General features: G+C 51.6%; 10 protein-coding genes across 10 annotated transcripts; 4 read left to right on the top strand and 6 right to left on the bottom strand.

The window, feature by feature from the left end:
• Window positions 1-936: 936 nt before the first annotated feature.
• N7443_010381 (sugar porter family MFS transporter) lies at window positions 937-2,676 on the top strand (the record flags this gene model as incomplete). The annotated part of the gene is made up of 4 exons (XM_056890437.1): window positions 937-1,111; window positions 1,163-1,365; window positions 1,430-1,510; window positions 1,564-2,676. The coding sequence occupies 4 exons, from the start codon at window positions 937-939 to the stop codon at window positions 2,674-2,676; spliced, it is 1,572 nt and encodes a 523-aa protein (XP_056736928.1).
• A 480-nt stretch (window positions 2,677-3,156) lies between these two features.
• On the bottom strand, window positions 3,157-5,124 carry N7443_010380 (sigma-70 region 2 family protein; the record flags this gene model as incomplete). The annotated part of the gene is made up of 1 exon (XM_056890436.1): window positions 3,157-5,124. One exon carries the CDS (start codon window positions 5,122-5,124, stop codon window positions 3,157-3,159), a length of 1,968 nt encoding a protein of 655 aa, XP_056736927.1.
• A 2,697-nt stretch (window positions 5,125-7,821) lies between these two features.
• N7443_010379 (putative PHD transcription factor) lies at window positions 7,822-10,439 on the top strand (the record flags this gene model as incomplete). Its single annotated transcript, XM_056890435.1, has 2 exons — window positions 7,822-9,412; window positions 9,481-10,439. Coding segments are annotated over 2 exons (2,550 nt in total), but the record flags the coding sequence as incomplete, so codon positions are not given.
• A 218-nt stretch (window positions 10,440-10,657) lies between these two features.
• N7443_010378 (uncharacterized protein) lies at window positions 10,658-11,696 on the bottom strand (the record flags this gene model as incomplete). Its single annotated transcript, XM_056890434.1, has 2 exons — window positions 10,658-11,389; window positions 11,442-11,696. 2 exons carry the CDS (start codon window positions 11,694-11,696, stop codon window positions 10,658-10,660), a joined length of 987 nt encoding a protein of 328 aa, XP_056736925.1.
• A 191-nt stretch (window positions 11,697-11,887) lies between these two features.
• Window positions 11,888-12,967, bottom strand: N7443_010377 (F-box domain protein; the record flags this gene model as incomplete). Its single annotated transcript, XM_056890433.1, has 1 exon — window positions 11,888-12,967. One exon carries the CDS (start codon window positions 12,965-12,967, stop codon window positions 11,888-11,890), a length of 1,080 nt encoding a protein of 359 aa, XP_056736924.1.
• A 900-nt stretch (window positions 12,968-13,867) lies between these two features.
• On the top strand, window positions 13,868-15,182 carry N7443_010376 (cobalamin-independent methionine synthase II family protein; the record flags this gene model as incomplete). Its single annotated transcript, XM_056890432.1, has 3 exons — window positions 13,868-14,087; window positions 14,141-14,557; window positions 14,611-15,182. The coding sequence occupies 3 exons, from the start codon at window positions 13,868-13,870 to the stop codon at window positions 15,180-15,182; spliced, it is 1,209 nt and encodes a 402-aa protein (XP_056736923.1).
• Window positions 15,183-16,079: 897 nt separating this feature from the next.
• N7443_010375 (ADP-ribosylation factor family protein) lies at window positions 16,080-16,809 on the bottom strand (the record flags this gene model as incomplete). The annotated part of the gene is made up of 4 exons (XM_056890431.1): window positions 16,080-16,121; window positions 16,184-16,296; window positions 16,361-16,666; window positions 16,716-16,809. The coding sequence occupies 4 exons, from the start codon at window positions 16,807-16,809 to the stop codon at window positions 16,080-16,082; spliced, it is 555 nt and encodes a 184-aa protein (XP_056736922.1).
• A 450-nt stretch (window positions 16,810-17,259) lies between these two features.
• On the top strand, window positions 17,260-19,588 carry ccg9 (putative trehalose synthase (Ccg-9); the record flags this gene model as incomplete). The annotated part of the gene is made up of 6 exons (XM_056890430.1): window positions 17,260-17,364; window positions 17,422-17,825; window positions 17,878-18,153; window positions 18,204-18,668; window positions 18,714-18,823; window positions 18,876-19,588. 6 exons carry the CDS (start codon window positions 17,260-17,262, stop codon window positions 19,586-19,588), a joined length of 2,073 nt encoding a protein of 690 aa, XP_056736921.1.
• Window positions 19,589-19,792: 204 nt separating this feature from the next.
• Window positions 19,793-20,499, bottom strand: N7443_010373 (dynactin subunit 5; the record flags this gene model as incomplete). The annotated part of the gene is made up of 2 exons (XM_056890429.1): window positions 19,793-20,368; window positions 20,461-20,499. The coding sequence occupies 2 exons, from the start codon at window positions 20,497-20,499 to the stop codon at window positions 19,793-19,795; spliced, it is 615 nt and encodes a 204-aa protein (XP_056736920.1).
• Window positions 20,500-21,645: 1,146 nt separating this feature from the next.
• On the bottom strand, window positions 21,646-25,219 carry N7443_010372 (peroxidase/cytochrome P450 family protein; the record flags this gene model as incomplete). The annotated part of the gene is made up of 5 exons (XM_056890428.1): window positions 21,646-21,689; window positions 21,750-24,296; window positions 24,349-24,590; window positions 24,645-24,742; window positions 24,806-25,219. 5 exons carry the CDS (start codon window positions 25,217-25,219, stop codon window positions 21,646-21,648), a joined length of 3,345 nt encoding a protein of 1,114 aa, XP_056736919.1.
• Window positions 25,220-25,481: the final 262 nt, after the last annotated feature.

Genomic DNA, 25,481 nt, shown 5'->3' with positions numbered 1-25,481 from the left:
AGCCGATCTGACGGGTTTGAGGTTCGGACCTCCGAAGCTACCAGAGGCACTCCGTACCTTTGTATGAGTCCCGGGCTATTTCTTGGGACGGGGCGCACGCGGAATCCGGTTTGATTGGGAAACTGACGGCCCGCGTGTCTTTGAGATAAACCGTTCTCGTATACTGGCGTATGCATGTTGAGATGTCGGCGAATTGGCTCGGTCGCCGACGCCGCGCTCGGGGATGACATTGTTCTACTGACGATATATTCGCTTGCCTAAAAAGCAGTATCCGAGGGAGGTTCCAAGCTTATATGGAAAGACATGCAAATCAACAAAGCCCCCTGCATCTTACGTATCTCATTCCTTTGTTCCTGCTTGTCGATCGATATACGTCAGTCCTGTTGGGGGCCAGGGACGAGAATCGCCTCCACGCATGGGAGAGCATGTAGCATCAGGATTCAATCTGCATGACAATTATGACAGTTACGCTAGGCACCCCATTTGACATGAAGGGATCAGTCACGTAGGGCTAACATGACCTCCTGTGACGCGACTGGAAGAATGCACCCGCGAGCTGAAACGAAACGATGTTCATGGATTTGGCCCCCAAGCAGTGGCCCCTCAGCTATGACTCCCACTACGCTTGGTTGGAACAATTAAGCTCACCATCCCTGCATGATCCAAAGATGTGATCACCGTGGAAAGATGAGAAAGCAGAAAAACGAGAAAGGGGCGCCGTTTGGCCCACTAGTCTTCTACTAGCCGATCCCCTCACTTCTCGCATGGCATTCTCGTAGTTTCGCAATCGATTGCCCCCCTTCGGCACGTCCCACTTCCCCGTCGATCGACATTCTAATGGACGCGTGAATCGGTCCTCTTACTGTCTCTTTATATGCCTCTTCATCACTTCTATAAGCTACTGGTTCTGGAAATGCAGCTGCGCTGTGGTGAACAATGGCTTTCATCTTAGTGACATTATGCTGTGCCTTTGCAGGCTTAGGCTCGTTCTTGTTCGGGTATGACTCGGGCGTCATCTCGTCGAGTATTGAGCAGGATGCTTTCATAGACCGATTTGGGTCTCCCCAACTATCTGATGCGGCCAGTGGAGGAATCATCTCGTCCTACACCGGTACGGTACCTGATCTTCGATACCACAGAAAATTTCTAATTCCATCTCCAGGAGGGGCCATTGTGGGCTCGCTGCTTGCACCTTATATCTCTGATTCCTTTGGACGCAGAATGGTGATATTCATCGGTGGTTTTCTTGCCACTCTAGGGGCTGCGCTTCAGGGAGGGGCGGTCACTATTGCGATGCTAATCGCTGGTCGATTCATCGCCGGGCTCGCCATCGGCATGATGTCTGCAACTATTCCCGTCTACTGCGTATGTTGGCCATCCAGTACGAATATCAACGTCATTGTACATCTATGACTAACATTGTTTTCAGAGTGAGATTGCGCCGCCTCATATTCGCGGCTTGCTAGCAAGTATGCAACAATGGATGATTGGAGTGGGAATTATGGTTGCCGTAGGGAACTAAGATCCCCAATTTCCCCGATTTCTGTCTGACAAGGTCTCTAGCAATGGGTCGGATACGGCTGTTCGCTACGCACAGGCGAATTCACCTGGCGATTCCCGCTATCATTGCAAACAGCACCCGCGCTGATTCTCACCTGTGGGATCTGGTTTCTCCCCGAGTCACCGCGCTGGCTGATCGAAATCGGCAACGAGCAGGCAGGCCGCTCTGTGCTGACCCGCCTACATCTGAACCACGGTGCAACCAATGGGCAACTCGTTGAACATGAACTCAACCAGATCAACGCGAGCATTTCTCATGAAAATGGATCAGTGGTCCGCTCTTGGCGCCAGGTCCTTCTTTCCAAACAATGGCGCTACCGACTCCTTCTCGCCTGCGGCCTGCAAGCATTCACGCAAACATCTGGCACAAACGTAATTCAAAACTACGGTCCTAGGTTATACAAATCTCTGGGACTATCAACATCGACTTCTCTCATGATCATTGGAGTCTGGGGAGCTCTGGCAGTCCTCTGGAACACGCTTTTCATGCTTTTTATCGACAAAGTCGGACGACGAAAGCTACTCATTCCATCACTGCTGGGCATGGGCGCCGCCATGTGCGTCGAAGCCACGCTCGCCAAACACATTGATTTTAGCGACAGCAATGCCAACCGAGACGCACTCCGCGCAGCGATCGCCATGTTCTTTGTATTCTCTTTTTTCTTCACTGCCCTCGGTCTGATTTCCTGGATCTACCAGTCCGAGATCTTCCCTACAGCAATCCGAGCCCGTGGATCTTCGATGGCTACTGCAACGAACTGGACTTTGAACCTGATCTTTGCGCAGTGCTCGCCTATTGCGCTCACGAAGCTCGGATCTAAGTACTTCTACTGTTTTGTCGGGTTCAACTGGGCTGCCGTCTTCTTGGTTTACTTCTATTTCCCAGAGACTGTTGGTCGGTCTCTCGAGGAAGTGGAAGAAGTGTTCAAGGAGACGAAAGAAGAGCCTGAAATCACAGCTGGCGAGGCCACCCGTGAACGTGCACCATCTCGATCACACGTCAAGCACAAAGGCATAGATCCGCTGTCTATGCATCCAACTGCTACAAATGGCAGTTGGAGTAGCAAGAGCGCATCTTCTCCGAAGGTATGGAGCAAGAAAGCGGAAGAAGTATGAAATAGATCAATGCTGGCATGATATGAACGAGGGATTTACGATTCTTGTACTCTTTATTCAACCCCCTTAACTTGATTGAATGATATCCCGCATGAGGTCCCCAATGGCCTCGGCACCGCCTCCTCCACCTAACAACTTCTCATTTGAGGTCTGGATAATAACCCGACGATAGCTCCCCAGCGTAGGAAACCTATTGTCCTCGACCTCAAGGATCAGATGCAGTATTTGGCCCTTAGGCACTGCTTCGCGACTCAAGAGCTCCACGCAACACTTCATCAACAGTATCACTGAAATGCCCATTCGCAATTCCCTTTCCACTAATATCAGTAGCACGGATATCTGCTTCAGCGTATCGCTTGTTTCTGGATGGCGTTGAGCAACTTCAGAGGGCATGAACACCCCCCGCGCCCCACGCACAAGTATATGATATTTGAAATGTGATGATACAGGTTATGTACAGATGATGACCACCGAAAATAATTAATTCATTAGTGAGGGCATAACATAGCTCGTCAACGGCGCATCAAGAATCTCCTTCCGTAGATCCGACTCCCATAGATAAGTACTCGGCTCAGTGACCTGAAGCGTCAAACAATCAAAGAGAAAGTCATTGATTCGATACCACGAGTCGGCCCCAAGCCTCTTCGCAATCTTCAACATGCGCCCTACGAACCAAGGTCGAGCAGATGGAGATGTCGCAAGGGGTGAGTACTGCGAGAAATCAGGGGCATTCTCCGCGAGAGGTGCAACGGTGCCGTCGACATTGTTCGTCCAGTCATTCGTGCAACCATCGTTACAGGCTAGTAAGATCTGGAGAATAGCTTCTAAGGATCCGCTCATGCTGACTTCGCTGTCGACCATTGCTTGCTCCAGAGTGTTGAGGAATGTAGCCGCGTGCATTGGAGCATAGCGGTAGTCCCAGAGGGCAGCGTTCAGCGTCATAATTACTGTAAGGCGGGCGACCATTTGTTTTCGGTAGCCTGATGTGGTGAATCTTGCGCCTAAAGGTGCGGCTAGTATCTGGGACAGGAGAGCCGTATCTTGTACAGCTATATGTCGAGCCAGATCACATGAATTTGGATTGTCTCTCTGGTAGAGAGATAGTTGCTCGCAGCGGCGGAGAAAATCGAGGAACTCTTCGCATTGAAGTTTGAGTTCGTCGGTGGGTGATGATTTGTGGACTATTGGAGTAGGTGTTGGGCATGCCGCGATATCTAGGATGATGGATGATGTGGAGCTTGGTGGGGATGGTATGGAGTAGAGGCTTTGCGAGGGTTTTGATGGAACACACTCGGATTGTGTGATCGGAGTCGGCGGCTCATACTCAAAAAAAAAACTTGGCCCATGGGTCTCGTAACCAGACAGAATATAATCTTGCCAATTGATCAGCATCCCGAGCCGTGTATTTGCAAAGGCGGCGGGTCCTCCGCGAGACCTTATCATCTCCCGAGCTGCACGCATATGCACCCAACTGATTTCCTTGTGACCTGGTCTGGGATCAAAGTCTTCCAGGGCGGCAGCGCTCAGGCAGGAGATAATTGCGACGTCGGAGTTATCTCGAGGGTTATTACCCAGATGTTCTCGGAGCATCGTCACAGCACGGTCGCGGTGCTTGAGAGTACTGGTGCTTTCGGTCTCATTGCGAACCCAGGCCCAGGTATTGGCTGCATGGACGAGAATTGTGTTTTGAAAAGCAACGGCACCTTTCATACCTTCCGGGACAAAGACAGCCGTATACCAATTATGTGCTTTTTTCGATCGGAAGTGTGTCCCATAGGAGCATGCCGGCATGTCACTCACGTAAAAGTCAAACAGTCTTTGGCCTTCAAGATCCAGTTCCATTGGGAGACTATTGAATGGGTCTGTCCGTGCAGCGCTTAAAATTGTCCTCGGAGATCGTCTATATTCGAAGGGAGTAGTAGGAGTGGATGAAAATGATTCCAGGCTGTTCAAATCTGTCGTATGGTTCTGGTTGTATGGAGAGAAGTCGAGGTATTCCTGAGGCGGGAACTGATACCCTTGAGGCGGGAGAGGATATGTATGATGAGGAAGAGGGGTATGATCCAGAGTTGGGATGCCTCCCGAACCACTTGAGGACGTAGAGGCTTCGCAATGCAAGTAGATGTCCTGGATGTTGGCCTGCGCACCCTCAGAAGGGAGCGTAGGCTGCTCAGAGTGATCTAGCGAGCTATTCTTCTCGGCCTTTCTTGCAGACATGCGCTTGGCTGCTTGTGCCTTTCTAGGCCGCCCTCGTTTCGATGTACGGGCGGGCTCCTCTTCACTTTCGCTACTTTGGCGAGAGCCACCTTTCTTCTGGCGCATATACTCTTGCATAACATGACGCTTCACCTGCGTCAAGTTGCTTCGACTGTTCTTCGACGAGTCGATAAACTGCCACCGAGTATTGGGATTCTCGGTGCTGCTGGAAGCGCCCTCGAGATTTGACATTGTGGCATGTGGAAAAGAACACGCATAGAAAAGGGTAAGTGTCAGTGAAGGTTCACTGTGAAGAAGGTAAAAAGGCGGGATGGTGCACGAGTGGATCAAGGACCAAGGATCTCAACGCTGCGGGAAGGATTGATTAAAATAGGAAAGGACCCCTGGAGCTAAACGGTCAGTAGTTCATGCAGCGTGGAAACAGAAAGGAGGGGCGGGATCTTAGGATTCACGGAGTGCAGATAAGTGAAAGTAAGCGGAGCTAAGGCTAGCCGGATCCACACTGCAGCATCCTGGCTACACGTGTGAGAGGCCTGGAGAATGGGGGCCAAATACGCCAACTCAGCCAGGATCAGTGCCCGATCACGTCGCGGCCCATAGGCCTCTAGATGGGGCTCGATACGGCTACGATACGCAGGTTTATCAGAGGCAGACACAAGAAAAATAGTATCGTCGCTCGCATTTGATCCCCCGAATTGGGTTAGACTTGAGATCAGCGGGACCACATTTTAGAGCGCACTTTGGTCTCCACTGGGAGATGGGATCGAACGGTGTTGTGACCGTAGTCTGTTTACTAGGCTCTGTTTTCTGGACTTGCTTGTTGCGATTGGCATTACGATTGGGGTGCATTGAATCCAGGCCCTGGAGTTTAGGGCCTTCTGGAAACTAGATGCTGGTTGTTGAGGATCGGTCCCCTCGGACCATTTCCGTCTCGATGCTTGGCCACAGGCCCTTCATGAGTTCAAATGACGAAGCTTCCCGCGGGCCACCATCGTCACGAAAAATACAGCTTCGCAGACGGGTATAGTTGACCAGGCCCTGCGGATCCTGCAGTAGAGTGTCATCTATCATACCTCACGAGCACCCCGATGGAGTCTGCTAGGGATGTGGTTTAAACTCTGTTCCGAAGCCCTAGGACGAGGAACATCGCGATCAAACTCTCCAATCTTTACGGAAACCCCCCTCCTTATCCCCACTTAATCACACGATGGAGGATCCACAAACCATCAGCGACATACCATCTCCGGCATAATGTTGGCTGATCGTTTCGGGGACACTGTCAAATGTCTATGTCCCTGATCCATCAAGATCAGAGTTCTAATCCTTGATGAAGAACGCTTGGACCCGAAAAGGATGAGGCCTAGCTTGAAAATCGTGCATACAGTACAGCTTTAGCTCCATGACGCAAAGAGACATATCGTTGTACGGTAATCGATATACCGTGTCCAACGGTCTTACTTGCACTCAACCCCTGACGACCTGGATCCAGCCATCTCCAATACACGTGCCACTAAGATCAGTCGCCTCTTGCACCTGGCGGTCCACATAGCGATCCAGGATGGAAAGATGGATCACTAGTTCGCTTACATGTTCTCGTCAAAGTGGACCAGCGTGGCTTTAAAGACGAAGGTGTCGGGATATAGTCATGCCCCGACGATGACGATTCTAAGTAGTACTGGATGATCGCCAACGGCTAGTTTGATCTTACCCGCAGAATCTAATTTTGGCCCCAAGGCATGCAGAAACCATGTGCTGCCCTGTTTCATCATTCCCGGAAGCTGCAAGTCTCAGCCACCTGTGGACTGTTCTTGGTTGCTTTTAGCGATGTTCCACACATCCTCGGTTGGGGAAAGATGGCCTTGATGGTGCCCGCATACCCAGCCTGGGCTTATCGGGATTACTGGACACCACCATGCACCATTGCTTACCCGTCATCCACATCATCTCATCTCATCTAGACTGATATCGTATATGGTTGACGAAAGTTTGCATTAGGGCCAAATGCATGGCACATTCAGACTTTTCTCTTGGGGCGTAGAGGTAGACTCTGATTGTTGAGTGCAGGGGGCCGTTTAAGGCGCCCAAGGGCAAGTTCCACCAAAGCCGAAGCCGCTAAAATCGTCTGATAGCGGGATGGTAGTCCGTTCTTGTAGCATCGCCATACTTCCTCTAATGAATCCATTCCAAGCCACAACCTTAGCAGTAGAAGCAAGAGGGATGGTCTCGAAGACAGGGTTTTAGTAAATGCAACATGAGACTGCCGTCCTGATTATTTGTGGCAAAGTCGAGGCTATAAAATTGGCTCGATCGAACATAACAGTTGCTTGAAGAGACTCTACAGCATAATGACTGTCGGTATCAATGCACAACCCAGAATGAAGGCTACGTTAACTCCACAATGTCGCGAACCCAAAGCGCGACTGTCGCGTGTCCGGGGCCACCGAGCTCCTCACCGCCTTCGCTTTGTGCCAAAACTCCGCGACTCCGATCTGCATTTGCGATTCAAGGGACTCGTGATAACACACCGGTATTGGCTGCTTTGCATGATCCAAGTCTCATTTTGAGGTTTTATTTGCCAAGTTACATCAGTGACAACGCCCCCGAAGGCGGATTGGAGAAGTGACACATCACAGAGTGGCTGGTTGAAAGGGAGCGCGAATCTCCGTGAGAAATCCGCCCGCCGTCACAATCTGCTCGAATCCTCCTGCTGGTCGGGTGCAGCCTGTCGCCTGGGTGTGAAGACGCTATATACTGGAACTTGGACCTACAGACACACTGATGCAAGTTCCATGATGTCACCAAAATATCGAACGGAACCTCTGTGCATCTAACTCAGTCCGCGCCTTTGGCTACCGTGATCCGTTTGCTCCGCTCAGGATTGACCCCACGCTCTCTACGCAACAACATTGAACGTGAGCGACAAATAGGCTACCTTCTGAGCCCATCCACGCGGATTGGGCTACAGTGAGAGAGATGGAGACGAGCACAAATCACATGAACGGGTCCGCCGAGATCGCAAAGGGCACCACGGCAGTCAATCCCTACGAAATAAACCCAGAACATATTCCCCGAGACGATCCCTTCCTTGCGAAAAGTACGCAGTATGGGCGGTACGCCCCGCACACCGACGATTTCACCCCTCACTACAAGCACTGGTATCAGTCAGACCCCAAAGCGAACGCTTTTTGGCAGGGTGTCGCGAAGAAATACTGCACTCCGGAGCACTCACTCTGTATCTCCGGGCCAAGAGAGGCTTTTGCCGCAGGTAGTGTGGTCATCAGGGTTGACCACGAACTCGCCGACGGTGCGGCTGCGGAACGATACTCCTGCGTGAACGCGAATGAACTGTCAGCAGCTCGCAAAGTTGAAGATACACTGAACGATATCGGCGTCGCAGTCCCAGTGATATACTTTTGTGGGACAATTGAGGAGAGAAACGTGACAATTGAATCCCGAATCCCAGGTGTGTCGCTAGACGTTGCTTGGCGATACCTCAGTGCCGAGAAAATCAATGTCTTCAAGAATCAATGTCGGCAGATCCTCCAGCAGCTCAAAACGATTGATCGTCCCTCCGACGAACCTTCCTACGTATGTCGCGGGCTCAATTCGCAAACACCACCATCTGGCACGGAGCAAGAGCGAAGCATACTGTTTGCAGACAAGGCTGCAGATGAGGAGTTGACCTTTACACATAACGACTTGGTACTCGCCAATATCATTGTGAAGAACGACCGGGTCGTGGGGATCGGGGGATGGCGACACAGCGGATATTTCGGACAAGCGCGCGCCCAAAAAATTCACCAGTCATTGAGGAATCTCGAGCCTTCTCAAAAGGCCGAAAATGGTGCGACATGGAATGATCTCTACGAAGCTTCTTATGACTCCAGCAAGAGTGCGCCATTGGTCAGAAGTTTGGACACTGCTCTACCACCTGTGAAATCCGAGCCAATGAGCTCGACCCTGGACACATTCCCTGCCAGCGATGACCTGGAAACGAAATCGTTCGGGTGGGATGGAAATGATCAACCGACCTCGAAAACACTCGCGAATCTCAAAAATGGCCCTTCCTCACGCGCATCATCGTCTGACCGATCATCTCCGGCGAACTCAGTGAAGCCTGCGACAAATAAAAAAGCATCCGCTGCTACTAAGAAGGGCACGGCGAAGAAGCCCGCATCAAAGAAACGCAAGCAGAATGACGACGCCGACAGCGTTGACGGACGCTCCAATACACCTGTATCACGCACGGGCAAAACACCTGGGAGAAAACAGGGCTCTGTATCCGTTGCCGGGTCACCACCACCAGAGAAGAAGAAGAGAAAGAAGCCTAGCAGGGCCGCTATCAACCCGGAAGATGAAGATGATTCATTCGAAGACGAAAACGTAGTATTTTGCATTTGCCGACGACCTGATAACCATACATGGATGGTCGGATGCGATGGAGACTGCGACGACTGGTACCATGGAAAATGTGTCAATATTGATCCCCGAGACGCCGATTTGATCGATAGGTATATATGTAAGTTTCTATCTAACCCCCCCCCCCCCCCCCCTGTCACACCCTCTCTAACTAACCCGCCTCCTCAGGCCCGAACTGCAACAAGCGCGGTAAAGGTGTCACAACATGGAAACCGATGTGCCGTCTCTTCGAATGCCGCAAACCGGCGCGCGTCACCCGCCAAAATCCTAGCAAATACTGCTGCGATGACCACGGCCGCGAGTTCATGCGGCAACAGACCCGCCATCTCAAGCTGGGATCAACCCGAAAAGGTCTGGAAGACTTGGGTAGCATGGGTGGGAACCTCACAGCTGGCGATCTCAAGGCCGCAATCATGGGCGCCACATCAGTTCAAGAATTCCGCAGACTTGGTGATAGAATCATTTCTCCGCTACCAGAATCGACTAAGGAGGAAAGTCCCAATACAGAGGTCAAGTGCGAGACACCGCAGGCCGGTGACAAGCTCGGCGACATCGAAGCCAACGACATCGACTATTCACCGGACGAAAAAGCAAGGCTTGAGAAGCTCCGCAAACTCAGTGAGGAACTCCTACATCGCAAAGAGATGCTCGCAGCCCGCTCGACATTCGTGGGTCTTTTGCGCCAGCGAGCAAAGGGCGTAGTCGAGAAGCTGAAGGCGAATGAACCGAAAGGCGGATGGAAAGATATCTGCGGCTTCGATTCTCGCCTTGCCTGGTCCGACGAGGAATTCGATGAGTGGCGATTATCGGAAGCCGGCAAGAAAGCCCTCGTCGAGGGTACAGTCGAGGCACTCGCAGCGAGCTACCCTACAAACACCGACGGCGACGGTGACACAGCCATGGACAACGACGAAGACGAAGTGGCATTCTGGACCCGCGGCATCTGCACGAAGAAGCGATGCGAACGGCACAAGCAGTGGATCAAAGTGCAGCAGCAAGACATCATGTTCGAAGAGAACACGGCAGACCAAGATCTCAGCAAATACGAGTCCGAAGTTCGGTCCGTGGCTGAGAAAGCCGTGTTGAGGAAATGGGCCGAGAAGGAGAATATGCCTTCTGAGCCGTAGTGATCGGTCTAAACTGGACACAAAAGCTTGATAGCCTTTCACAGAGGCTCATGTATCGGAGTTGGGATTTAAAAGGGCCTTATTGCATTCGGTAAATGGCGCGTGAGGCGGATCTGGTCGCGCATTTGATCAGTCGATTTGGTGTGTATGAGTAGTGAGTTGTATCAAGATGAATATTATCCATCTCTCGAATTTTGGGTTGAATTTCCTGCGTAGGCTTATTTCGAGGTCCATATCCCCCATTTGCCTAGGCCGGTTCCGACACGGTCTTTGATTACCTCAGCTACCTTGGCTGATTTGATGTCTGAGAGGAGGAGGTGTGTGTCGATACCTTGGTCTAGGGTTCTCATTAGGAGGGTAGATAGAAGTGGAGGTCCAGGGCTTTGAAAGATCGAGTGGATGCCGTCGTCACGAGAGAATCGTGTATCTTCTTCAGGCGGGGCTTTTTGTTTCTCTGGATGCTTGTCCGATTCGAAGTGTGGTGCGCCAAGTCCGTTGGTGTTGACTAGCATGACTGACAGGAAGGAGTTATAAGTGCGAGACAGACGAGTCAGGTTCCGCAACGTGGCTGCTAACAAGGCGGTTCCTTTGACTGGATTCGAAGCTCGGATGATGCCCTCCGCTAAAGTGTCGAGGCCGACAACGATCAGAACGATAGAATCGTTGTCTGCATGCTTTGATTGAATTTCCTGTAACGATGTGGAGACACACCCTATCGCCTGGGCGGCATTTGGGAAACTGTGGATTGGGAGTAGCTGCACTAAATCAAGTCGCTTGATTGCATCTTCTCTTGAGAGAGACTGGCCAGCAGTAGACTGTAGAGAGTTGAGTAAAATCCTAGGCGCAAAGGCATCGAAGTTGCTTGGGTATATGATGAATGCCCTCGTTTCTGCCCTCATTTCTGATGAGAGCGGCCTCAGTAAATGTGTTGTTAGAAGGTGCCGTGGCATCTGAGATGTCTTAGTAAATGCATTCGTCATGTCCTGAGAATCTCGTGCATACCTGGGCAATGTATTCATCATTGTCTTTGCTTCGGGTCCGCAGTCTCGAGAAGCCGATGACAGCGCCACACCGGAATATGCTTGGCGAATTCTGGATCCCGATGTCCCAGTCTTCTTTGAGGTTCCAGTCAGTTGTCTCTGTTTCATGGACAGAGTGCGTTGTATGAGCCGTCCCCAACTCTGACTGAGCGAGGAGGGAGCTTGCGAGAACCGGATACGCAGGCTCCGTGGAATAGACATTGCGAGCGGTTGTCATTATGCGCAAGTTGCTAGATCTGACCCATAGCGCATATCGGGCTTGTTAACGCGACGCCAAAGAGTGGTGGGGCCGGGTGAAGTCAGGGACGCGATCGACCGCTTTGTGTGCCCCGACTTCCCGAGACCCACGGCGAATGCTACAACTACGCCATGATAATGATAATGTTATGGACTTTGTTGCATGAATGATTAATTCTGTGATGCTATTCGTTTCCAAACACTTGGGCCATCGTGGGTCCAGCCCGTTTCGCCCAGAGAATCCTCCAGGATCTGAGATAACTCGGAGCGTATAGCCTCGAGATGAAAGTCACCGCTCCTAAACTCTACCAGTGAGGGCTTGGCATTTACTTCAAACCCTATTAAAGAATAAGAGGTCGCAAGCTCCATCCATGGGTCGTTGGGGTCCATGGATCCTCGCTGCTCGACCTCGGTGATATGGTTGTTGGCATCAGGAGCTAATTGCATTTTCAGAACGCGTAGTTCGGGCATATTTGCAAGGGCATCGAGTACAAGCTTGACGTGGTTGTAAAATGGGAACACAGCCGTATAGGAAAAATGTGTTAATCCGTGAAGGGTTGTAGATAGCTCAGAGGACGGAGACGCCTGAGGCGTAAATTGTACCCCCCACTGCCCGATTACAGATGGAACCCGGGAAAGGAAGTACTCATAGTGATTGTAGGCTCTGAGGGAGGAGGATTCGTTAAAGGACAAGGATGTCCATGGGTGTGTGTCAAGCAAATTATTACAATTCTCCAAGTCTGGCGACTGAGACAAGTCGGGAAGTGGATTGTGTCTCTCCAGTTGCAGCATCTGCAATTTGATATCAAATGCCCAGCTATGGCCATCCATGATCGGAGTGTTCAGCATATTGCCGATGAAGGTCGGCGGGGCTAGGACCGTCACACAAGCTGGATCCAAATAACGGAGAACCCTGCGCCACCAGCCTTGGTCGGCTGGGTCGGCCGAAGCATTTACAGTAATGGCCACGAGAGAGGTAACATAGCGACCGAGACCGGATCTTATGATGAAAGAGATGAAATCGAGCTCATCTTCTAGCTCCAGACATGCATAGGTAAACAGCCGAGGTCGGACGAGATTCAGAAACTGTGACGAGACCTGTGCCAGGTGCTTGAGACTCCTGGTCTGAGACCGAATGCCATATCGGGTTGGAGGCCGATGAAATTGAGTTAGGGAGGGTGGCTCAGTCGCCAGGTACGAGATGATGTGATCCAGCAGCTCGTTGGGGAGTCGTTCCAGGGCAGACGACATCACCAAGCTTACATGACGGCCTTGGGCTAGTGACTCGATAAGGAACGATAGAGAACGCGTTCAGTTCAGTGAAGTGGTTCGGGAAGAACAGTGATGATGAAGTGCCGGAGTACCCCACTTCAACCACACATCCTCTACTTGGGTCTTTGTCAGCCTTTACTCAGCTTGGTTCTACAGGTGGCGAATATTTCATCTTTCGAGAAAGAGAAGTTTGTGCTGCAATACACCCATTGTTCATGGTCCTGCCAAAGATATAACAATGTGGTCTAGTTAAAGAATGCGAAGCGTGACAGTCGGACAAGATGGGGAAGAGGCCGGGGGGTTTTTCCGGCATGTGGATCTCGTCCCTTTGAACCGCAAAATTGGCAACCATAACGCGCTCTTTCTAACAAATTACTCAATGGGAGATTACGTGGGGTGCGATGCCGGAGCCCACCTAGCATAAGTTCTACTACCTGTCTAGGTAAATCCGAATAATCCGGCCTCTGTTTTGGAGATGCCAAGCGGCGACCCCCCCGCATAAACTCGGGTTAATTGTATATGGACGCGGATGTATCTTGACGTCAAGTTGAATATGTTTCCAACGCATTACCAACAGTCGTCGGCCACAAGACGTATAAGGATTATAAGCACAGCACAGCAATGGACGGATGGAAGGGAGTGATCAATATCTGGCCTCCGATAGGCGAGCGTAGAGTGTGGGGATGCTCATCTTTTTGGCAGTGGGGCGTGGATCGAAGGTCTGCGAGCTCGGCAGGTGCCATGGCGGATTTTCCCCTCATTAATCTGCCAGACCTGTCTTCTTCTCATCCTTTTGAGTGTTCACAGTCAATTTGTAAGTGCTGTCTCGTTGTCATCGCGTTGCTCAAACTGACCCTCAGATCACATAGCATCTTCATAATGGCCCCCCAACTTCATCAAAGACCTCCTTTCCGCGCCGAGCACTTGGGCTCGCTGCTTCGTCCCCAGCAGCTTCTGGACTGCAAGTCTGCCCAGGAGAAGGGCGAGGTTTCCGATGCTAAGCTCGCCGAGGTCGAGGCCCAGGAAATCAAGAACATTGTCAGCGTCCAGAAGGAGCTCGGCTACCCTGCCGCGTCCGATGGCGAGTACTGCCGCCACAGTAAGCACATCCAAGACAAGTGAAACTCGATTGGACATGATTGACCATATTAGTGTTCTGGGGTACCTTCTTCCCCGGTCTGGATGGCTTCGAGGAGGTCACCGAATTCGAACAGGACATCTTCCGCCCCTACGCCCCCGATATTGCTGCTTTCCTCGAGGCTGGTCACAAGCCCGGTGAGACTGTTCTTTGCACTGGCAAGATCAAGCACGTCGGTAGTACCTATGTCGACCAATTCAAGTACCTCGCCAGCCTGGTGCCCGCCGAGGAGGTCAAGAACTTGAAGATTACTCTTGCCGCACCCAACTGGTACCACCTGCGTTACCGTGAGGGCAAGGCCTACCCCAAGGATGTGTACAGCTCCGATGAGGAGTACTTCGGCGACATCGCCAAGGCCTACCAGGCTGAGCTGAAGATCCTGTACGACGCTGGCTGCCGCAACGTGCAGTACGACGACCCCAACCTGGCCTGTAAGTTACTCTCTCAACCATCGATGAACAAGGACCCATACTTATCTCAATAGACTTCTGCTCCGAGAAGTTCCTGAACGGATTCAAGGAGGACTCTGCCAACGTGTACAGCGCAGATGACATGTTCCAGAAGTACATCAAGCTGTACAACGACAGCTTCATCGGCCTTCCCGAGGATATGCACATCGGAGTCCACCTGTGCCGTGGAAACTTTGTCGGTAGTCGCCACTTCTCCGAGGGCGGATACGACCGCATCGCCATCAAGCTCTTCCAGGAGCTGAACGTGCACACCTACTACCTCGAATACGACACCGAGCGTGCCGGTGGCTTCGAGCCCCTCAAGCACCTCCCCACTCACAAGAACGTCATCCTGGGTGTTGTCACCTCTAAGTTCGCCACCATGGAGGACAAGGAGGAAATGAAGAAGCGCGTTATCAACGCTGCCAAGATCATTGCTGACGGTAACAACATCACTCTCGAGGCTGCGCTTAACCAGGTTGGTGTCAGCCCTCAGTGTGGATTCGCTTCCCACCGTGAGGGTAACGCTATTGATTGGGATGGCATGATCAACAAGCTCAAGTTGGTTCGTGAGATTGCCAACGACGTCTGGCCCGGCCAGCTTTAAAATTGGATTCCAACGAATACCCATCTGTATATTGTCACTCGCCGTGAGGCGCCGGGTCCCTGTTGCCTATTCAACAATGGCGGGGGCCCTGGGATTTTTTTTTCTTTTGTGCAGCGCGATTGTGCGATGAACGTCATGAATCTTTTGGAATGTTAACTTAACGTATTGTTTCTTGGATACAGTCAATGAAGAAAAGGACAGTGTCATGATAATTTGGTTTCAAGGTTAGCGGAACGAAGTGTAGAAGCTAAAATTGGAGGGTGGATTAACGGACTGAGAACCTTGGGAATCGACATCCTTGCTTCTTAACCCTTTGAGCATACACCACGCAGGGTACTCAATCTTGGATCTCCTGTTCGCGTTGGTTAGTCAGGACTGTCTCCATCCGGGCCCACCCAGCGACAGTTAGTACCTAATTAACATGCCTGACTTGTATCGCCAAGTCTACATTACGTACGAGGCGTTCGATCGATTATATGTCATTTGAGTTCAAGTTGATTCTCTATCCTAGCTCTGCATCCGGTCATCCCTTCGTCTTTCTATGCAATCAGTCAACTCTATACACATCGGGAATCCACAGTAAAACGACAGGGGAATCGAACAATGGCAACGCTGACGATAAGAACCATTATAGATAATTAAATAATTAAGGCGGAGCTCTTGACGAGTCCGGGTAAGAACAGAGGGGATATCATAGAAGGAAAATGGAACCAAGTGAGACAAGTGAAAAGCCGCGTACAAAGGCAAAGACCCAAGGAGAAAAGAGAAGAGGGAAAAAAGCCCGAATGCTGCGTCGTCTTGTCATCAAACACGGATAATCGAAAGCAAGTACTTGTCGAAGGTTCAAAGTGTTGTACACGAGGCTTGTTGGGGCGCCTCTCGAGATCACGGGCGGGTTTATTTCTGCGGCTGAGTTTTGACGTTGTTGGAGAGCCAGGCCTGGAAAGTGGAGCAGTGCGGGTCAGTGCTTGTTTGGATTCAGTCAAGGAAGAAACACCTACCAGTCCCTCGAAAATACCAGTACCGTCTGTCGCGACACTGGGCGCAACATACCACAGCTTGTCCTTGAGCTTGGTCAACTGGAGTTGCTGAGTAATTTCTTCCGGGCTCAAGTCTGCGTAATCGGTTAGCGTGGGACTTGCGAGAATTAAAACAAAAAGGAGATAGGGGGTGCGTACGGCCGGTAACATCCTGCTTGTTGGCAAAGACAAGCAGAAGAGCATCCTTCATTTCACGATCATTGATGATCTTGTGCAGCTCCGAGCGAGCCTCCTCCAGGCGGGCGGTATCGCTGGAGTCAACCACGAAGATCAAACCTTGTGTGCCAGAGTAATAGTGTCTCCAGAGAGGCCGGATCTTGTCCTGGCCACCGACGTCCCAGACATTGAACTTGACGTTCTTATAGGTGACACTCTCGACGTTGAAGCCAACAGTGGGAATGGTGGTCACGTCTTGGTTGCTGAGTTTCAATTTATAAAGAATAGCTAGGGAGAATTAGCCATGCTCGTCTCATCGGGCAAGGGAGGGCCTTACTGGTCTTTCCAGCAGCATCCAAACCCAGCATGAGGATACGCATTTCCTTCGTGCCAAAGATCTTCCCCATCATCTTGGATACTTGGCCACCCATTGTTGCGACGCGGTGGGAATTGGCGGGGGAAAGGCAGTAGGAGCTGCCGCGCAGACTCAAGGACGTGAAGAGAGGAGGGATCGGGTCGAATCGAGGTGTAGGTGGGAAACTAGAGAAAACACGATTCCAATTTGAGGCGGGGGAAAAGGGGCACGCTTGATGACTCAGCCCCCAGAAGCCGTGTTCCAGCGGATCCACTTTGGCTGTTATCTTTTGAAATATGAGTATAATGTATAGTTAACGTATAGTTCCAACATAGTTATAGTCCGAATAGGGGTATAGTCAACGTTCAACCGACTGAGACCCTGGTTTGTTAGGAAACTAAGGAACCGTGGTTGCAAAACACTCTCGACGTCATGATCGCGGAAGTTACGGTACTATATCGTTTCCCAGATCGTACTTCATTTGAATTCTCACGTCTATCTCCTCTCTCTGCTATTCAGTGGCATCATGACTGGTGAAGGACTTGAATTCCAGCGCCGCGGGTCCGTGGCTACAGAGCGCCGGCTATCACAGCTGTTCAAAAGAAATGCCTGGTCGGCCCCTCCGTCGGATGTATGTGGAGCTCCATTCGGGGACAGTATAAGCTAGCGTAGACTAATCAAAGCAAAGAACATCTACGCAGGAATTTCGACCTATCATTCTGACGATCATGTCTCCGTTCTCGCAATCTCCGTCCGAGACACTACATACCTGCTCGACTCCATCGAAAAAGTGCTCGATCATGGAAAACGTCCATCTGCCGAAGAGGCAACCGAGTTTATCATCTCTCGGCTCAGAGCATATGGAGAGAAACACATGGAGAAGATCATCGGAGCGGCAATGCCCATGCACCTTGCGGACCGTTGCTCTCAACTTTGTTCGCGCCTCTGGACCGAGCTCGATATCATCCCACTAGTGTTGCCCGAGTCCAGCTTGATGGGACGGTATACCTCGCAAGCACAGACTGATGAATGTGCGTGGGATGCCAGAGCGATCGATGAACAGGCCGAAGCGATGTCACGGAAATGTGTCCGGTAAGTGACGATCAGCGAACAGTGGACCCAAAATTGCTGATCGCGTGCCCAGATTGTTTGGACCGGAAAACGTTCCCTTGCTGCAAGTGGGTTATATGGGCCTCGTGGAGGTGGACACCGACTTCCACGTGCGACTAGCGAATCTTGAAGATTTCCAGGCAACTGTGTCTCCCCATACCTGGGCAGCGGTACAGCATTATGCTTCGGATCTCAAGAAGCGGAAAGTCAGAATTGCATTCTTTAGTGCGACGCCGCAAGGTGGTGGTGTGGCATTGATGCGACATGCTCTGGTGCGACTGTCACATTCATTGGACACAGATATTAAATGGTGGGTCTATACGAACATACGGTGATGCCGAAAGTACTGATTTAGTCTAGGTACGTCCCGAAGCCCCGACCAGGCGTGTTTCGAATCACCAAGAACAACCACAACATCCTTCAAGGCGTTGCAAGCCCCGATGAACGCTTAAGCTCGGAAAATCAAAAGGCATTGACGGAATGGATCGAAGATAATGCGAGGCGCTACTGGTCCTACCCAGGCGGCCCTCTGTGCTCACCATCAGATGGCGGAGCAGATGTGATCATTGTAGATGATCCCCAGATGCCAGGATTGATTCCTATTGCCAAGCAAAAAGCTCCAAACCGGCCAGTTATCTTCCGGAGTCACATTCAGATTCGAAGCGACCTTGTTGATACGCCGGGCACCCCACAAGCAGAAGCATGGGCCTTTCTTTGGAAGCAGATTCAACTTGCCGACTGCTTTATCAGTCACCCCGTGAAAACCTTTGTGCCTCAAGATGTGCCCACTAAAATGCTCGGCTACATGCCGGCCACGACCGATTGGTAACTGCCCCGATTATCGTGCATATTCTTACTAACGTGGCGTAGGCTGGATGGCTTGAATAAGAACATGCGCGAGTGGGATGTGGCACACTACGGCCGCATATTCAACGCGGCATGCAGAAATGCAGGCATGCCGATTATCCAGTATCCAGACGGTACACTCTCGCGTAACTTGCATGAGAGACCTCACTAATATTCGCCATTCAGATCAGTACATCGTGCAGATCGCACGGTTCGACCCAGCTAAAGGTATCTTCGATGTGCTAGACTCGTACGAGAAATTTTTCAATCGACTTGCCCAGAACCGGCCAGATGTCAGACCGCCAAAGCTCTTGATCTGCGGACATGGCTCCGTAGATGACCCAGACGGAGCAGTAATATACGACCAAGTGATAGATCACATTGAGCACAATTTAACAGACATCCGTGACTTCATCTGCGTGATGCGATTGAGGAACTCAGATCAAATTTTGAACACCGTCCTATCCAAAGCCAAAATTGCCCTGCAGCTTTCCACCAGAGAAGGATTCGAGGTGAAAGTATCCGAGGCGATTCACAAGGGCAAACCGGTTATAGCCACGCGGGCTGGTGGCATCCCACTTCAAGTGGAGAATAATAAGAACGGCTTCTTGGTGGATATCGGTGACACCGATGCTGTGGCGGGGCATTTGTACGATCTATGGACCGACGAGGCACTCTATGACCGCATGGCGGCGTATGCGATCAGTCACGTTTGCGATGAGGTTAGTACGGTGGGTAACGCGCTGTCCTGGCTATACCTTTGCTCGACGTTCTCGAAAGGTGAGTCTGTGCAGCCGCACGGTCGGTGGATCAACGATATGGCCTTTGAAGCAAGTGGTATTCGCCCGGATGATATGCCTCGAATGAAGCGGGCTGTAGAGGTCGCCAAAATGGGATGACAAGAAAATGGTCGTATTCACTTTTCCATTCGATGTCATATGATTCGTTTGTTTTCAGTCTCGCGGGTCTTAATTAATCACCAGTTGTATTTGATATACTTGAATGGCATAATCGAAATACTGCAAGCCGTAGTTTAAGCTCATATAATCAAAGGTCCAAAAAAAAGGGGGGGTATCATTGCAAAAATACACAAAAAGGCACCATCAAAAGCCCGCTGGCTTCCCAACAACTCGGTATCTTTCTCTTGCCATACCACCATCAGCCCCCTCAACACCATATCCCTCGCCAACCTCGCCAACAATCCTAGCAGGTCGCCCACCAACAATACACCAACTAGGCACAACCATTCCAGGTGGGACGGCTGCACCATCAAGCACGACCGCAAAATCCTTTATGATAGCCATACTGCCCACCGTAGCCCCCGCGCCAACATGGACGTGGTTGCCAAGCGAAGCAGCCTCAATAACAGCAGACTCTCCGACAAAGACGTGGTCGCCAATCTTGAGCGGGTAGTAAGAGTGCACACCGCGGTGTAGCCTGCTAGGCGGGCGCAAGATCGCGCTCTTGGAGATGTAGGTGTATCGGCCAACGGTAATTGCGACGCTAGGCGTGTTCGATGGTGGTGGGGGGTTGTTGGGGTCTGTTGAGGCGGCGGTGGAGGGGAGTCGGTAGAGGTCGCCGCGAATCACGGCTTCGGCTTGGATGACAGTCTTTCCGCCTAGGATGATGTGCTGTGTGCCATGGATTTGGGACCGGCGCGAGATCTTATTTCCAGTGTCCTGCTTCGTGTAAGTTGACGTTTGGAAGGCATTGTGTGGCCGTGGAAGGGGTTGATGGTGGGATGAGGTGAGATTTGGGGGAAAAGACGTACGGTCTCGATGTATTCGCCCTTGGCGGCTTTAGGAGGCATGTTGGTGGTTTGTCCTGGAGGTTGTTGTCGCTCTTCCCCAATGTTGATAGACGCGGGCACCGAAGGCGGTGTGGAGGTGAAGTATACACCATCTTCGCGCAAAATCTTCGCCCAAACGTGATTTTGTAAAGCGAGTAGAACCTAATTAATTGTTGCGTTTGGCAACTAGTCTAAGGTACCACCGTGGTGCTTGTTGAATTCCATATGCAGTACTTTAAAAGACAATGGCGCCTCATGCCCTAGGGTATCTTGGGCTTCCCATCCATCATCAAGGATCGTGAGCTTAATCCCCTAGATAATACCATTCATCATCTCTTTTCTCCGTGGAATATTCTCGAGCTTAATTCTACTTTAGCGAACAAATCACAAAGCCTAACCTACATAGGCGTCGCTAACTGCGCAAACTGCGCCTCGCCAAGGCTAAGGAACTTATCCAGGCCGGGAGCCATCTTTAACTCTACCTCGGTTCTATCATCGCCCCATTCAATATTCTCTTTACTGTTTTTGGATTTGGCTCGAAAATCGAGATGTCGCAGAGCTTTGATGATGACTATTTGATGCCTCTTGGAATCTATCTCCTGGTAAGGCTAGAAATATCGACCTTCGGATTGGTGTCAAGTTCGTGATCTCTGGTGAATACAACATTACGATTCCATTTAAGAAAAAGCCCCCGCTGAGAGGGCATTGAATGATTAAATGAGGGCACAACTATCCAAGACACCTGAATTGCCCTCGAAAATCAGATTAATGACGCGGATGATTCTGACGAGAATGATTGAATGAATGTTATTCAAGGGGTAGTATTCACATTTCAATTGCTAGTCAAAATATTCGCAGTCTCAGATGCGAAAGCCTTTTACCCACAGTTTAACCTACCTGGCACTAAAGTTGATCTCAGCCTATACCTCCACCGAACACGCAAGGGAAAGTTATATATCAAGAGCACCATTGAATCTCATGAAACCCTATACACTACATTTGCCAAATCATAACTAAAACACAATCTCTGGATATCCTGGAGTACAAAGTCTCCGAAAAATCAAAATCAACCCGTAAACCATGGCTAACCAAAAGAGCCGCACATTATTCCACATCCCGGACCATAGTCCCAGGCTAATATAATTTTCATCTGGTACAATAGACCATTTAGAACTTGGGAGGGAAGTCGCCATCCCAGTGGAGCTTGAGCGCTGTATGAAGAGGTTCGTTAGAAATAATGTAAGAGAGTGGAAGCTGGAATCAGAACTTACACATCGGGAAGGGGAAGTAAGAAGTGCCGTCCTGGCGGAGGTAAACGTAGTAGCCGCCCTCCTGAAGGATCTTTTTGAGCTGACCCTGAGCACCAGGGGCACGGCGGAGGTTCTCGAGACGACCAACAACGCGCAGCATGGCGACAAGGGCAATTTTAGTGATCTGTTGACCAAAGCCGGTGTTAGGGCCCTGGCCGTGGTTGATGTAGGAGTTGATGGGACGGTCAAGCTTGATCTCGTTGGGCTCGGGGAAGATAGTAGGGTCGTGGTTGGCCTGCACGAAAGAGGCGAAAACCTTTTCGCCAGGCTTGATCTCGATGGTCTTGCCGCCGTCTTGGACGGTGATGGGGCTTGAGGCCTCGCGGTAGGCGCCAAAGGTTCCGTTGATACGGATGGCCTCAAGGCAGTAGCGGTACAGCTTCTCGTCGTTCTCGGCGGTGTCCTGCTTGGCGAGACGATTGATCTCGGAGAGGTGGGGCTTACCCTGGGGCGAGGTGTAGTACTCAATGATCTGGGTGAAGACCTGGCCCTGGTTGGGAACCATGCCAACGACCAGAGGGATGATCTGGGACCAGGTGATCTCGGAGGAGCTGAGACCGGCCTCCTGGAGGCGGCGGAGGGCACCAGTGCCGTACTCGCGGAGGGCATTGTCGTGGTCACGGAAGTTACTCATCAGGCTGCTGACAAAACCGTTGTTGGTGTCGGCCTTGACGGTGGCCTCGACGACTTGGCCGAGCTGAGTTGCGACGGCAGAGGAGGCACGGTTCAAGGAATACGACTTCGTGGCATCAACGTCGAAGAACAGGGCAGAGAAGATAGTGGTCAGGATCATGTACAGCTCGTGCTCGGTGAACAGACCAGCAGGATTCTCCTCAGTCTTTAGTGGCAGACCGAAGACAGCAGATGCGAAGTGAATGTGAGCCACGTTGCCGACGTCGCGGGTGATGTCGATCTGGTTGATACCAGCCAGCTTGGCGCCCTTCTCGGAGATGAGGCGGATGGTGATGTCCTCGTAGAACTTCTTGACCAGTTTGGGGAAGTCCTCGGTGTTGAAGGCCTGGCCCATAGCGGCACGCTGCTTGGAGTCCCACTCGCCCTTGCCGAAGAGGTCATCCATGGAACGGCTCCAGGAGGCCTTGAAGGCCTGGTTCTCCAGGACCAGCTTGGCGTTCTCGTGCGCGAGAAGGTTCACGCGGGGAGGAGTATAAGCGGGACGGTCCCATGAGTAGTCCTGCTCACGGCCGAGCGTCTTCATGATGTTCGTGTTCTCACTGGGGATGGTCATGGGGTAGTGAGCGTAGATGGAGTCAGGCTTGTAGAAGTTGGGGAAAGCGCGGGTAGCCAGCTTGTAGAAGACACAGCCTTGGTTGATGTTGAGGTCGTAGCGGCACTCGTTGTAACCCCAGTTGGTCAGGTTGCGAGGGTTATAGTCAATGGTGTAGTGACGATCACCACGGACCAGGGCCACGGCATCGGAAAGGACAGCGCGGGAGATGGTGTAGGTAGGCGCAATACCGACACCGGGAATCATGGGCTCCTTAGCCTCCTCGGAAACAATACCGGGGTACAGCTCGACGTAGTCGGGGTGCTCATACAGATGACGCAGGGTGTTGGCAATCTCCGGGTCGGAGTTGATCTCCTCAAAAGTGTCGTAAGCCTTCAGACCAAAGTGCTTGCGGAACTCGTTGAGGGAACCGACATGCCAGCGGCGGGCAGCCTCGATACCCAGGATCTCAATGGAGCGGAGAGCCTTGGGGACGTTGCGAGGACCGAAAGAGCTGGCAACATCCTCAGTGGCGTGGGTGAGAATCTGGACGAGCTCCTCATCCTTGAAGGTACCGTCCTCCTGGCGCTTCAGGTGGGCAAAGGTACGCTTGGAGGGGTCGGCATCGAGCATACCCTCGACCTTCTTCATGCCCATCAGCAGCTCGGGCATGGTCACTTGCTCGGCGGGCTTGCCCATCAGGTCATAGTAGACCTGCTCGATCCACTTCTCATCACCTTGAGAGATGGCCGAGTGCCAACGGTAGGCCAGGTTGAACTCGACAGAGCATTGGTTACCCAGGCCTGAAGGAGTGGAACCAGCCTTCTCCATCTGCGCACGGGGATCCAGACACCAGGTGGAGTTGGTGCGGTTCAGGTTGACAATAGTACGTAGGTAGTCGTACAGGGTGATGTTGATATAGAGACCGCAAGTAATGAGGCGACCAGTCTGGAACAGGTCCTCATCATACTTCTTCCAGGCCTTTGCGGCCTCCTCGGCAGGCAGACCATCGCGGGGCTTCGTGAAGCGGCCGTTCTCGTTGATCTCGGCCAGCTGCTCGACCACGTTATTATGGAAACGGTTAAGCATAACCAGCAAGACACCACAAGCAGCAGGAAGAGCCTGCAGGCGACCCTCGGAGAAGGTATCGGGCTTCAGTTTACCGCTCTCATGGGAACGGATCATATCCTGCTGCTCCTGGACGTCACCATACAGAATGGAGAGATCCAGGTAAGCAGAGGTCTTGTTAAGGTGCTGCTGACGGTAATCGGTCTGGAAAATATCTATTGAAATGATGAGAACCTGTAGCCACTTGGGCGTTATGGCGAAGCTTACCGTGAATAACGAGGGAGGCCCAATCGAAGAACACACTCGATACACCGTTGGGGTGGGGGGTGAATTCTTGACGGGCATACAAGCTGTCGAAGATCAGACCGGCATCGGGCAGACCACTGGGCTGAATGGTCATAGGAGGAATAGTGCGGCAGTAGGCGGTGTTGGCCGCACCGAGCCAGGGAAGAGTAGGGTTGTTGTTGGAGCCATCGGCAGAGCGGTACTTATACTCATCTCCCATGAAGCTGTGCATAGCGTCAGAGAATAATCCGTGGCAAATGCAATTGTGGAGATCTTACGAGAGAGGGGGGTGAGGCAGGGTGTTCCATAGCTCATCCAGGAACTGATTGGTGAGCTCGGTACGGTTTTTCGAATGACCGGGGAGATCGGCCACCATCTGCAATTCAAATCTGCATTAGCCTGTTGCAATTGCGATTGACCATTGAATATCAGTCCGTACCTGGATAATGCGCTCCATGAGGTAGGTCTTGTCGTCGACAAGCTCGCCTGAGGCCTTGCTCTTGATCAGGTCCTTGACAGTGTTGATGTCGCGGAAACCGAGCGACTTGATGTCATTGATCAGACCAGAAGACTCATCGTGCTTGAGGTAGGTGCCATCGCCGGTCTGATTGGGCAGAGGTTCGCGCGAAGCGTGAATAGCCTGCGCATACTTCTCAAAGACAGCGACAACCTCGGCGCGGTTCACCTGGTGGTTTTCCTCTTGGGCGACGGAGGACCTCCTGACGGGTGAGGCCTTGGAGAAGCGCTTGCTGCCGTTCTCCTTGGGGGCCTTGGAGGCCTTTGTGGCCTTGGGCTCGGCGTCGCCATTGGTGTCCTTATTGCGCTTGAGCTGGGTAGATAATCTCTTCAACATCGTGACTGTGACTGTAGAGCGAAGCCGCTCCAAAAAATTGACTTGTAGGGGTATATCAAGAAATACAAAGACAATTGGCTACCATGGGCCAAATCAGGAGAGGAAAAGAAAGCGGGAGACCTACGCGCGCGACACCCGGATTTAAAAACGAGCTGTGCGGGCGACCCGAGTCAGCTGCAGGACTGTGGAGCGTCCGTGGCGGATTTGTTATCGCCAATAGCTGATTGACGGTGGTCCAGATCTAATTGGGAAATGGTTCGAA

This window comes from Penicillium atrosanguineum (genome assembly GCF_028827265.1).
Source record: "Penicillium atrosanguineum strain IBT 20685 chromosome Unknown utg000008l_segment0_segment0, whole genome shotgun sequence".
Classification (NCBI taxonomy): Eukaryota; Fungi; Ascomycota; class Eurotiomycetes; order Eurotiales; family Aspergillaceae; genus Penicillium; species Penicillium atrosanguineum.
Note: the sequence above shows the minus strand (reverse complement) of the source record. Positions and strands in the feature narration are given on the sequence as shown.